We start from the raw sequence: 13,890 nt of genomic DNA, 5'->3' as shown, positions 1-13,890 counted from the left end.
AACCTTGGGTCCTGGACTTTGCTGAGTCTTAAGCTTTTGTTTTTTTCATCAGCTCTTATAAGATCACGTTACACAACTGATCATCAGGAAGTCCTGTTTGTTTAAAGAGCCAACTAGTGGGCTCGGGTGGTCAGACTCGTTGACTTGGTTGACACATGTCTCTGTATCCCAACTGCATAGATTGATGCTTATGCTAGTGATCACTGGATTGTCTGGTCCAGATTCGATTATTTGCAGACAGCGGCCATATAGCTGGATTATTGCGGAGTGAAACTAAACTCACTCACTTAGGATCATTTGTTGGATTCTGGGTTAGAATTGGTCCATAAATTGTACGAATTGGTCTGCCAGCTGACATCAGGATGACATGCTTGGATGTTGCGTGACTTCATGTTGCATTGCTCAGTGGGACGATCCGAGGATTGCAGATCAGGAGATATAACTGATGATGTGTATTTTAAGAATAATTATGAATACCAAAATATTTTCTCCTACTTGACAAAGAAAATTTTCTCCAAAATGATATACAGTCAAGTCTTGTTAATCAGCCATTGTCCGTTGCAAAGCAAATTGTCGGATTAGAGAGGATGTCGGACTAAATAAATGAGACTAAGTTACATTTATTCAATTTGTTACCAACAAAAGTGTCAGATAAAGCTGATTGTTAGATAAATAGAGGTCAGATTAACAAGACTTGACTGTACCTGGAACAATGTCTAAAGTAGCATTCAACTCAACTCATTCACTCACTCACACTGCAGCTTCTGAGACTGGTAGTGTGGACATGCTCAACCTGAAGGAAGATAAGGACAAGTGGCCAACCGGGTTCTTCACTCAGTTCAAACAGCTCACGGTACGGACCTTCAAGAATTCAAGGTCACGGATCCTCAACAAACTGCGTCTTCTTGAGGCATTGCTTCTCTGTGTCTTGGTCAGTCTGTTGTGGTTCCAGCTTCCTCGCAATGAAGAGACACTGAGAGACAGGATGGGAGTGGTGAGTGTTATAAGGAGGAGAGCAGGGGTCCATAGACACACAGCAGATAAGTACATCCAGCGTTATCAATGGTTGATAGGATGGGAACAGGAAGTGCTAGAAGGATGAGAACAAGGTATTATGAGTTTTGGAGCATGGTTTTATGAGGATGGGAGCAGTGTGTGGAAAGGATGGAAGCAGTGTCTTAGAAGGATGTTAGTGGGGGTTATTTAAGGATGTAAAGTTGATAGTGTGTTAGAAAGTTTGGATTGGGGATTGTCTGAAGGATAGCAGTAAAGTAGCATTGTCAGAAGAATGTATGGGCAATTATAGATGGATAGTGTCTTATAAAATCTTTATATATGACCAGTATGATTTGAAGTCACTGTCCCCAGTATTTTGTGATCTTAAAACCATCATTTATCACTTTTGACACAATATGTTAGCTGCCCTATGTTGTGTATGAATTATGTTTACAGATATTTTTCATCGCACTCCACTGGAGCTTCGCACCATTGTTTGATGCTGTATCAACATGTGAGTACTTTATTATGTTGTTTGTCTCACCTCTGAGACGAGGGCGGGTGTATTGGCAACAAAATTATATTACATTATAACTGAGAGAGTTGTAAAGGTATATCTCACGTTTGTCAGACAGTCCCAACTGAGAGGGTTGTGAAGGTGTATTTCATGTTTGTCAGACAGTCCCCTCTGAGAGGGTTTGAAGGTGTATCTCATGTTTGTCTGACAGTCCCCTCTGAGAGGGATGTGAAGGTATATCTCACCTGAAGATGTGTAAGATGTAGAAGCTATATGTCGTGTTCTTTGTCTGACAGTCTGCAGCCGAGAAGCTGCATATCGCGTTGTTTGTCTGACAGTCTCCTAGAGAGACGCTATATGTCTTGTTGTATGTCTGGCAGTCTCCTAGAGAGAAGCTATGTGTTGTGTTGTGTGTCTGGCAGTCTCCTAGAGAGAAGCTATACGTCTTGTTGTGTGTCTGGCAGTCTCCTAGAGAGAAGGTATATGTCTGTTTTTTTGTCTGACAGTCCCCAGTGAGAGGGTTGTAATCCAGAAGGAGCGCTCTGCAGGCTGGTACCGACTGTCAGCGTACTACTTCGCCAAGATGACTAGTGAGCTGCCCCTTATTCTCGTCCTGCCCACAGCCTTTGTCATCATATCATACTGGTGCATTGGGCTGAACGGAGCTGGGCCGTTCTTTGGGACGATCTTCACCGTCATGCTGGGGGCCATCTGTGGTCAGGTAGGTCTACTTAAGATCAGGAACGGATGAAGCAGTAATCTAAGTCACTTTGCAGAGTTAGGTCCCTTTACTGTGTCAGTATCCTGTGGGTTTTGTGTCTAGCTATGGACCATGCACTTTCAATCAGATACCTGTCAGCACAGAATTAACCACTCACTGACTGCAGCTTCAATAAGAACTGGAAGTGTGACAAATGGTTGTCTAGATCACATAACTTGTGTACCTTCTGAAAAAAATAGTAAATTATCGCGACTCATCAAATCCCTTGAAACCTACAAAAAATACGTCAATCTGTCCTTCACTGAGAAAGTGTAATCCTAAATCTAAAATGTTACATTTGACCACTGTCTGAATGACACTGTTTAGTCATAGCATCTGTCAATCAGGTTATGTTAAATTAACCAGTGAGAAAGCATGTAGTAATATAGAATCAGCCATTTTCCCCAGACATTTTTGGAGTCCTGGAGTGAGTGTACAGGGTTAGAACTTAACTTAACAGATATGATTTGGTGCATTTTTACAGTGTCCAGAATGTAACATATTCATCATTTAGGAGAAAAACATCATGTGTTGGCCAATTTCCAGGTGTTATTGAGTATTTGAGGCACAGACATTCATTTGGAACCGAAAGCATTAGCCAGAGGTTTGAAATGAAATATTTACATCGAGTACGGGTACAACAGTGAAATGTCATCAACTGGCCATTTGTCACAATATGACTGGAATGATGTAGCCACTGCGGAAAACACAACAGTTGTGCGCAGTATATGTCCGTGTTAGTATATGTGTATATGTCTGTGTTAGTATATGTGTATATGTCCGTGTCAGTATATGTGTATATGTCTGCGTTAGTATATGTGTATATGTCTGTGTCAGTATATGTGTATATGTCTGTGTCAGTATATGTGTATATGTCCGTGTCAGTATATGTGTATATGTCCGTGTCAGTATATGTGTATATGTCTGTGTTAGTATATGTGTATATGTCTGTGTCAGTATATGTGTATATGTCTGTGTCAGTATATGTGTATATGTCTGTGTCAGTATATGTGTATATGTCCGTGTCAGTATATGTGTATATGTCTGTGTTAGTATATGTGTATATGTCTGTGTTAGTATATGTGTATATGTCTGTGTTAGTATATGTGTATATGTCTGTGTTAGTATATGTGTATATGTCCGTGTTAGTATATGTGTATATGTCTGTGTCAGTATATGTGTATATGTCCGTGTCAGTATATGTGTATATGTCCGTGTCTGTATATGTGTATATGTCCGTGTCAGTATATGTGTATATGTCCGTGTCAGTATATGTGTATATGTCCGTGTCAGTATATGTATGTCAGTAGGCAACATCTTCCAATTCATGGAATCAAATACCATTCGAACATGTCTTTAAACCAGTCAGTTTAAAGAACACAGTGACATTTGATTTACAGTGAGATATTATCTCAGAAAAGATTTTAATAGGTGTACACTGTGACATGTAATCCGCTCATACTCCTACACTTGGATTGAGGTCATCTCTGGATGGATTTAGCTGACATGTTGGACCAATCATTCTTGAGTCTATGTTGTCTTTTGTTGTCTATGTTGTTAAATTGGCAGAATTATTGTTTTATACATACATGTTTTATGATTGTTTTGTTTCATATGATGCTTTGATTGTTTTCAGAGTATTGGTTTGTTCTTGGGGATTGTTTTCATGGACTTTCAGAAGGCCGTGTCCATAGCGACACTTGTCATGATGGCTATCATGCTGCTAGGTAGGTCCATTTACTTTCACTTTTAGGTCTATTTACTTTCGCTTTTCAGCAACCCATGCTTGCCACAAAAGGCGACTATGCTTGTTGTAAGAGATGATTAACGGGATTAGGTGGTCAGGCTCGCTGACTTGGTTGATACATGTCATCGATTCTCAGTTGCGCAGATGGTTGCTCATATTGTTGATTACTCGATTGTCTGGTCCAGACTTGAATATTTACAGACTGCTGCCATATAGTTTGAATATTGCTGAGTGCGGTGTAAAACTAAACTCACTCACTTACTTCTTTCTTGCTTTGAAGGCCAGGGTTAAGGCTTAACCTAAAGGCCAGTCTTAAAGGTCAATCTTGAAGGCCATTTACGTCTTTTCCTCTGATTAGTCTTAAGTAAAATCTGACACCTTTCAGTAAGCTTCTTTACAATGTTTCACAAGCAGAAAATGGGTACCTGGTGGGATAAGTTATGTGACTATCAAGCTTTTGAGCATCATCATGTGCACTTTGAGCAGGAAAGGAAAGGCGTGTTTTAAATATCATTATTATTAATAGCATTCAAGGTTTTTGTATCTTGGCCTCATGAAAAGGCCAGAATATTTCATTGCCTTTCCTATCTTAATTGATAAACCTGTCTAGCTAATCTAATGTCATTAGTGAGCATAGTAAGCATCTAGAGATCACCAAGGTCTCTAATCTCTTCTTCAAGCAGATTTTACTGGTCAGTGACTCCACAGATCACACTGACCCATGGAGAATTACCTATGAGTTAGACAATCCAGGTATAACCAGGGCCTAAAAATTAGATGAACCAGGTTGTAATCACTTAAATTACTGCAGGTGGCTTCTACACACGCCATCTCCCCTTCTGGTTGGACTGGATCAAGTACTTCTCCTTCCTGCACTACACCTTCCACTGCCTCATGGTGCTCGAGTTCTCCGGAGATAACCCTGTACAGTAAGTGTCTTTAGTTCCATAGAGATGAGACCCGTGAAGATCCGGGGTAGAATAGGCCCAAAAAGCGACTAAGCTTATCGTAAGAGGCGACTAATGGGATTGGGTGGTCAGGTTTGCTGACTTGGTTGGCACATGTCATTGGTTCACAATTGCGCAGATCTCTCTCTCTCTCTCTCTCTCTCTCTCTAGATAGATAGATAGATAGATAGATAGATAGATAAAATTTCAAGAAGCAAAAACAATTCCAAAATTCCCAAATCAATAACCTTTAGTTCTCACAACCTCAACTAGAGGTAAACACTTGTGAAATAAACGTCTCTCTTTCTGAACTTTCCATGGTGCAGCAACAACAGGGGAATTCCTTAAGTCTGGGCCCAGCAGTTTGGATGGTAGAAGTGGGGTCGGCTTATCTATGGGTTACACTTCTGTGAAACTTTTTCAGGGAGTAAGAAAATGACATTACATATCGGTTTGAGTGAACGAACAAGAGAAGGTGACTCTGTTAAACAAGATAGTTTACTATTTCCATTCTAATGGTTCTTTGTTTTTGCGTCACATTGTATTATATGAAGGGATTAAGATAACTGTGTCTAAATTTGTATACAATAGCAGGGAGCTGTGCACATGTCTCACCCAGTCCCATCTTTGATTTACTGGTGATTTTCTAGATGAGTTCTGATGCAGTTTGGAAACTGATATTTTATCAAGAGAAATAGCATTGTGTAATTGCAGGATTTGCTTTATCAGTATAAAGTACTTAAAATCTGTTCTGAAGTATACCCTTGGTTTGCCAGACTTGAGTTTGAAACAAACATTGGAGGCATATGTCGTTGGCATTTTGGAACAGGGTTTATGAGTAATATTATATCCCTTGAGTTATGTAAATTGAAATAGCTCTCTAAAATAATGACATGGCTGTCAATAGAAAGGAAATCAACGCAGCTTGACCATTGTCTTCATGGCCACCAACACTGAGTCATTAGCTGCCTATAATTAGACAAAAGCCAGTTGGCCACTGAAGCATGACATTGTGGATGAGGTGCAGGATACTGCAGGCTGACATCTGGACAAATACATCACACCACGTGACAGCCTGATCAGGACCCTAGGGTTAAATTAAGAATGCTTTGTGTGAGTCTGGACTGGACCCTCGGACAGCGGCTAGGCAGGTTGGCTGATTATAGCCTCCCTAAATGCGCCCAGCCCTCGTTACAGTATAATGTAGTTGTATTCAGATCATATCAGGAATAAAGTGTTGTGGACCCACTGATGGACTTCTGTATTTGAAGAGACAGTTATCCCACAAACAGCCTGGGATACAAAGCTTGTTTTAGTTTGAAACAAAGTCGTGATGTTTTGACCAGTCATCAAGCTAAAGAAAATACGAACATTTCCGGGCTGCTTAATATGCAACCCCTGATTGGCTGAAGAGTTTATGAGCAAGATTTGCAGTCTTTCTTATGTATTTACCAAAAACTCTTTTCATTTGCAGTAATATGTATATATGCACCACACGTTACACAGCAGCGTTAGTTGACACAGTATGATAAGTGTGTGGTCATTTATATTGTATGACCATTTCATTTTTTTGAAGATGTACACAGGGAATACTGCAGTTGTGCAGCCTTGATGAAGACGCTAAAAAAGTCACACTGTAAGACGCTAAAAAAGTCATTCTTTATATAAAAAATGAATGATATTATGAGTTTTTAAATGCATTTAACATAGTAGTTGCCATTAATTTCGACCTTTGTTGAAGAACTTGGGAAATGCTCATTACAGTTGTGCAAACAGCTAGTGTTTGGAATTTGTTAAGACCTCATAACTGACAATTGGTTCATTAAAACCAGTCAGTTATTGAAAATAATTGGTTAGTGACATTTGTCAAAATATCCAGTTATGGTTGTTAATGCACATAAAAATAGAAAAGAAATGTTTGATGATGAAAATAGTTCATCTGTTGCTTGGTCATTTAGTTGCTGCATCAGTCCTTGACTATTTCAATCAGTCAGAAGACCAGTACAAGCAGCACAGTCATGTAATCATAAACGAACCTTCTCTTCCAATTGTGCAACAGCTGTCTTTCAGTCATATTCCACTTGTGGCAACAGCTTAAGCTTGTAATCATTATGCTTGTTCCAGGTGTGGAAAGTATTGTGATCAAATCCTTCTGTTCCAGCTGTGGAAACAGCTCAGTATTGTGATGAAATCCTTCTGTTCCAGCTGTGGAAAGAGCTCAGTATTGTGATGAAATCCTTCTGTTCCAGCTGTGGAAACAGCTCAGTATTGTGATGAAATCCTTCTGTTCCAGCTGTGGAAACAGCTCAGTATTGTGATGAAATCCTTCTGTTCCAGCTGTGGAAACAGCTCAGTATTGTGATGAAATCCTGTTCCAGCTGTGGAAACAGCTCAGTATTGTGATCAAATCCTTCTGTATTGTGATCAAATCCTTCTGTTCCAGGTGTGGAAACAGCTCAGTATTGTGATCAAATCCTTCTTTTCTATTTGTGGAAGTAACTCAATATTGTGATAAAAAATATTGTGATCAAATCCTTCTGTTCCAGGTGTGCAACCAGCAGTGAGGCCTCCCAGTTCAGCACCTGCCTGATTACCAATGAAACATCCGTTACCAACTACCAAGTCTTGTCCTTCTATCAAGTGCAGCCATCCTACTGGGTCTATGTCTTTCCCCTCATCTTCTTCATCTGTTTGTTCCGGCTGCTTGGCTACGTTATCCTCAGATTTGTCCACAAACCCAGTTCTGTCTGAACACCGGCAACTAACAGTGGACATACTTTTAGTGATATCTCCATACTGAGGTGTACTAACCTATACTTTGACGGGATTGTGTGATCCTATGCTTCACTAACACAAACTGGGAATCCATTTTTGCCCACTGTTTTCTCTGTGAAAACAGTCTTCATTGTGTGTGCATGTTAGGTATTATTAACATTGCTATCTTGCCTGCAAGAGTAATCTCCCTTCCTTATTGAAACCAAAACTGTTGCCTTCATAAATTGTCACTCTCTAGTCTGTCTGTACATCGGAGAAGTTACGTTGTATTATGTGCCACTCGGTCAAAATCTAATAGAGCAAGCTTCTTATAAAGCACCTCAAGGACAGTCAGAATTGCAGCAATAAGTTTCACCACAATCTTGAGTATTTTTGTCATATGCATATAGCTTCTTTTCTTCTGTTATTCATTGTTTTTATAGAAGTTTTTGAAACTGTTGTTTTTGTTTATGTTATGAAGAAGACATGAGCATTACAAAACAAACATTGGATAAACAAAGATATCTTTTTATGTTATGAATCTTGTGTTCATGGGAAGGAACGTTTATGTAATGTTTATGAGTGAGTGAGAGTGAATGTTTGGCAACATTACCACAATTCGCAGGCATTGGTGGCCATAAATTCTAACATCGTCATCATATCATGGATAGTGAATATTGACACAGGTGATGTCAATGTTGTTATTGCAATAACTTGCGACATCTGTATATACAATGTCATACAGAGGTTAGGCAATATATTTTGAGAGAGTTGATTTACAAAAGAGTTTGTTGAAATGGTATTGCAGGATTTTAAATTTTGAAATTATGGCTTGTGGAAATGTTTAGTCTTTACGATCCAGTTTCTTCCTAATAATATTGTATTGTACAATATTGTAGATAGGTGGAGACTTTAGAATATTATCTGTCTTTCAGTATACTCAGATGTATGTTGTAGTCAGTGATTGCATTTTAATTGTCTTACCTGGAACATTATGATACAACAAGGACAGCAGTCTAACTTTGATGATTAATTGTTAATTTGTTCTAACAGTGTACTCAGGAATTGATAAGTAAGTACGTAAGTAAGTAAGGAAGTAAGTTGTTGGTATGTACAGTATGTGAAAGTCTGATTTGTAGCTTTGTAATTATTTTGAAGTGTTCCCAGTGTCAACTCTGTGGTTTCAGTTTGGACGTTGTGTATTTTATGGTATGTTCATATTTGTTGAAATAATTTTCCTTGTGTTCATGTTTTATTTATGAAATACTGGAAGGTTATCTACTGCTTCTGCAACTGATTTTTTATTTTGTTACAAAACTCACCCACTTTATCTTAAACTAAGTTCTTACTTCAAACTTTTAAAATCATTTTATATGTTTTTATGGATTCTTTACAGAACTTACGTTGTTATTCAGTTTGATGTTCTTCAGAACCAGACATAATTTGTCTGTGTCTATATCATTACGTTTTTACTGACTTAATACTGATATGCAATATTGCAGTCTTTCGTTGTCATTCAGTAATTCATGTGTTCCTCTATCACCCATGAGTATGCACAGTGGACATGTAGATTATGCAGTTTATAACACATGGAAGTGAAGTGATTCCGTATCTGTGCCTGAGGAAACCAGTTTGAGTTAGTTACATTTTCGCATGTAACTTTCATCGAAAGGGAGACAAGTGTTTTTGTAGGTGTCATGGATGGTGATGAATGACCAAATTGTTTGACTTGATTGGATGGTTAAATAATAGATTCTACACCTCAGAGAGCCGGGGTGATTGAGGTATATAGTGTGTACAGACCTGTGAAGTATGTATTTTGATCAACATATCAAGTTCCCTCCATAACTTGTTTTCGTCTACTGGTGTACAGGAATATACACAATGTGCACCTACAAGATCTGATTTGAGCCAGGATCTAATCTGGGATTCTCTTATACTCCATGTGTGGCTTGCTGTGCCTTCAAACCATATCTTAAAGTCAAAGTTAAAGATACCTTGTTTATTGGATGGTTTTGTTTGCGTTATATATTTACCTAAACAAATTGTACAGTGTTTTCTAAGGTGTGCAGCTGCCAACCTGAGCACTGAGAGCTATTTTTGTCAGGATACCTCTACCTACAACACAGGTATATTAAACCCTGGTGCTTCAATTGAATGTCCATGTAGGTGCTATGATATATACGCTATCTTAGCTTGACATTTACAGGAGATTTGTGATGATCCTGGTGATACTCTTTTGTAGTCGAAAAATATCTATATTTCGAAAAGTGATTTATAGTGTATATTTCTATATATTTTGAGTAACAAAAAACTGTGCTTCAATATTCATATAATGATATGTATATATCATGTAAGCACAGTTTAAGCTTATGTATCGAGAAAATCATATTGTATATGTTAAAATATATGTTTATGTATTGTTGGCAATGTTTCATTACAGTGTTCCTGAACAAATTCATTATGAAAAAATTGTTGCAAGGAGGGATGGCTTTGCAGATGTTTTTATCTTCCCATCTTTTTAACTTCCTTCATTCCAGACATATTGCCACACGGTTCATGCAGGCAGTCATGACAAGGAGCATAGTATGTGCTGTCAAAAAAGTTTAACTATTAAGCAGCTTGGTGATGCTGTTATCTGTCCTATAAAAGGACATTCTCATAATTGATACTCACTACTGTTCCATGGTGGAAATAATATGATTATTATTATTATGTTAAGTATTTACTGTTTTGCATGTCATAACTGTTGAAATAATGTTTTGTAAAATTATCTGAACCAGTTTAAATATATCAATATTAAGTTGTCCTAGAAAATGGTAGCCTATCTTCACATTTAACTATAAGATTGACACATTTGGTTGACTTTCAGATTTGATGATTTTATTAGGTAATAAAATTTGTGCAAAGCATGAATTGTAATCTAATACGTCATTGTTGTGAAAACAGTCTGAAGGGTAATCTCATCATGTAAGAAGACATATGGGACACTGTTGAAGAACTTCTTTAAAAAGTTGGTATGATGAGGGTGAAGACTTTTATGGATAGACAACTTCTTTCTTGCAATGGGTGCGATGTTTTGGTATAGATTCAAACACTGTTATCAAGCAAACGATCATCTTATGTTGAAGAAGCTTTAGGTTTTGAAATTTGAAAATATACAGAAAGGCAAAAACAAATTTTCCAATAACAATTTACAGGGCTTTTTTTTTCATCAGAATAATTACGAATTTGTGTTTTACAACAATAATGAAATACAATTTTCCTTGCCTGCATGAACCTGATGCTCTGTGTTCAAATTGCTCACTGAGTGATATCTTATTTTCTTTTTAAGTTTGTTCCTGTGTCTGTGATTCAAATCAACATCTGAAACCACAATGTACGGCAGCATGTTTCATGAATAGCGATTGTAATCTGGGCTGTTTAGGTCTCATCTCCTGCATTTTTGCAATTCAGAATGAGATCGTGATCTTTTCTCCCACATTGCAACTTTCAGACACTTATGATTTTAAAATTATATTAAATGTTTCAAGTGGATGTCTGATGATGTGAGGAGCATATTTGTGGTATGTGTCCGACGTAGAACAGTTACATCCTGAAGTGGGACTTTTTGAAAACACAGTTTGTAAAAGCAAATGTACAAAACATGTGAAGAGTAACCTTTTATGTTGCCAACCAGAAGTGGAGTGTTTAAGGAAAATGTAAACTGTCATTCACTGTCACCAATCTGGCCCAAACATTTGTTGTATCACTTTCCCTCCACTTTTTCTACGAACCACAATTATGTTTTTAAAGCCGACTGCCTGAATTTTGGGACCCCAAAAAGAGTCTGGCCTAATAAATGAACAGTTGTGAGAATGGAGCTGGTCCAGGCCTTGTTTTTTGTTGATTTCTTCCTTTTCAACCAAGCAAAGAACTGATACTCGATACTTTGCTGCCACAGTATCTTGTGGGCGACAGTAATGGTACCTCATACTGACAAGCTTGTCTTCTCACAGGGTCAGTGTCCATTAGGGGTACAAATAGGTCTGGACTGGGTATCTGGGATACCCATCCCAGCCGGAGGTAGAAAGATACAGCAAGATTCAAAGTTAACCTGATACCTGCATTCTATTCAAATTAGTGTTTCAAGGTAACGTTATCGGTAAAGAAAATTATTGTTGCTGTCTTTGCATGAAAACTGATGGTATACTAGTTCATTAGAACAGTTTCAGACCCAGTTTTCTATCTCCAGGCGCAATTGCTTGAAAGCAGTGAGTGGCTCATCCTTGATATCTCCATGGTGTACGTTCTGATTAGTGTCCACTATACCCTGGATGCATCTATGGCTAAGCACGCTAAATCTATCACTTCCCTTGGCTGGCTATTTATCCAATCAAGTGTATACACTGGAAAGTTGAGCGAACCATTCACAACTCACTTTCGCCTTTTTAAATTATCTGACCGCTTAAACTTGGCAACTTGAACCATTCAGATGGTCTCTGAAAGAGGCAGGAGTTCTTGCATATATTTTTAAAAACTTTTCTGACCTATCATTGTGTTTGTATAATTCCCCCAAAATCTGAGTCCCGCTGCGAACAAACTTTCGCAGCAGCGACCTCTATCATTGTTGACCCTGGCAAGTTCAGTTGTAATGGCGGCTTAGCTGATTGGCTACTGTGAGAATGTGGAGCCATCAAAGGGAGGTAATAATATTTTCGGGCCGAGTCGTAGATGCATCCAGGGTATGATGGAGACTTATCGGAACGATTACCCTGGAGATATCAAGGATGTGTGTGGCTATGTGAATCCGTAAACAATATTTATTAAAATATAACTGATTAAATGCTTGTTTGGTATCCGTCTGGGAAAAAGTGAGTTATGATCAAATTAAATGTTGTTCTTATCACAGTAGTATGTAGTGCAAAGCAAGATATATACTCAGATTCATGTGCATGAGAATACTGGCACATGTAGGCTTGATCTCAGAAAGGGACACAAAGATAACTTGGAGTATGCTATGTGGAAAGTGATCTGAATAAGCTTTTTACCTTGACGAGACATGGAAACGAGATTGTGACGTTTCGGTCAGTATGCAAAGAAATCATGGTGGCATGTCATTGATCTGATTTACCTTTGTTTTAAAATATTTTTACACTGAAATGTGAACAGGTCCTGTAAATGTTTCTCGTATATGCAATGAGATTTTCTGGTTGTTCCAATACTGTAAGAACATATTTATTCATGTATGGATGTTGTCAAGGAAATAGTTGTTATTTATGCATAATATTGGCAATGTCTCGTAACTGGAAAATAATACCCATACAGGTGAATAAATGAATATGAATTAGCAGTTGGATGTGAAAATGAATTTTTTTTACAGTGCAAATGGACAGCTCGATCAGGATACCCCAGTTAAAAATGACTGATTTGAAGCATTTTATGTTGTATCAAGTAAACTGTTTATTGTATAATGGCAATTAATTAATTTTATACTTGGCATTATATAAGGCAATAGAAACATCAATTAACAAGTCAAACCTGTTTTAACAAGTGCATGATCTAAACTGCTTATTAATCAGTGTTTACATGGATTCAGTTCTACAAACTGATCTTCGTTCAGACGATCATCAGCATTTGTCAAAGTGCTTGAGTGGTGATCACTTCTGCACTGACAGTGCCTTGTGGAACAGGTCCATGATCCTTTCTTACAAGGTTGTGTAGTAGAGTTTATTTTCGAGTTGTTCTATATTAACTATATAAGTGATGTGAAGAATCACCAAGATGTAGCCTTGGTCATGAGCTCAAAAGCAGCTTTTATTTAATAAAAGGACAGTTTTACAAGCAACTGTTGTTTTTTTCTTCTTTAAAATCGAAAATAGTGCACGTTCTTGATCATGTTTACATTTTGGTTAAACTTGTAGGTCACACAAGCAGGGGTGACTGTTGAATTCTCAAACCAGTGGGCTACGCTGCAACCACCCTAAGTGTTTACCCGCCATGTTTGTATGGGTAAAGCCCATTTCTTGCATTCACTGCCATGATATGGCTGAAACACTATGGGGTAAAGTCGTACTCACTCGTTTGATTCTGCAAATGGAGTAAGCTTTAAGTATTTGACCACTCAATCCAGCAGCATGACACATGCAATACAACCTTTTCAGATATATTGCCTCTTGATCAAGGACGT

The 13,890-nt window shown here is 38.0% G+C and overlaps 1 protein-coding gene across 1 annotated transcript in view; it reads left to right on the top strand.

The window, feature by feature from the left end:
- LOC137261694 (uncharacterized) overlaps positions 1–13,548 on the top strand; it is a 53,753-nt gene extending 40,205 nt beyond the window's left edge. Inside the window, exons 10-15 of the mRNA XM_067799472.1 lie at positions 762–994; positions 1,453–1,510; positions 2,020–2,234; positions 3,910–4,000; positions 4,832–4,949; positions 7,514–13,548. Of these exons, the coding sequence (XP_067655573.1) occupies positions 762–994; positions 1,453–1,510; positions 2,020–2,234; positions 3,910–4,000; positions 4,832–4,949; positions 7,514–7,718 (920 nt within the window). The 3' untranslated portion in view covers positions 7,719–13,548. The remainder of the gene's footprint in view (positions 1–761; positions 995–1,452; positions 1,511–2,019; positions 2,235–3,909; positions 4,001–4,831; positions 4,950–7,513) is intronic.
- The last annotated feature ends 342 nt before the right edge of the window (positions 13,549–13,890 follow it).

This window comes from Haliotis asinina, chromosome 14 (genome assembly GCF_037392515.1).
Source record: "Haliotis asinina isolate JCU_RB_2024 chromosome 14, JCU_Hal_asi_v2, whole genome shotgun sequence".
NCBI classification, from domain to species: domain Eukaryota; kingdom Metazoa; phylum Mollusca; class Gastropoda; order Lepetellida; family Haliotidae; genus Haliotis; species Haliotis asinina.
The sequence above is the reverse complement of the archived record's forward strand: the minus strand, read 5'-3'. Positions and strand labels throughout refer to the sequence as shown.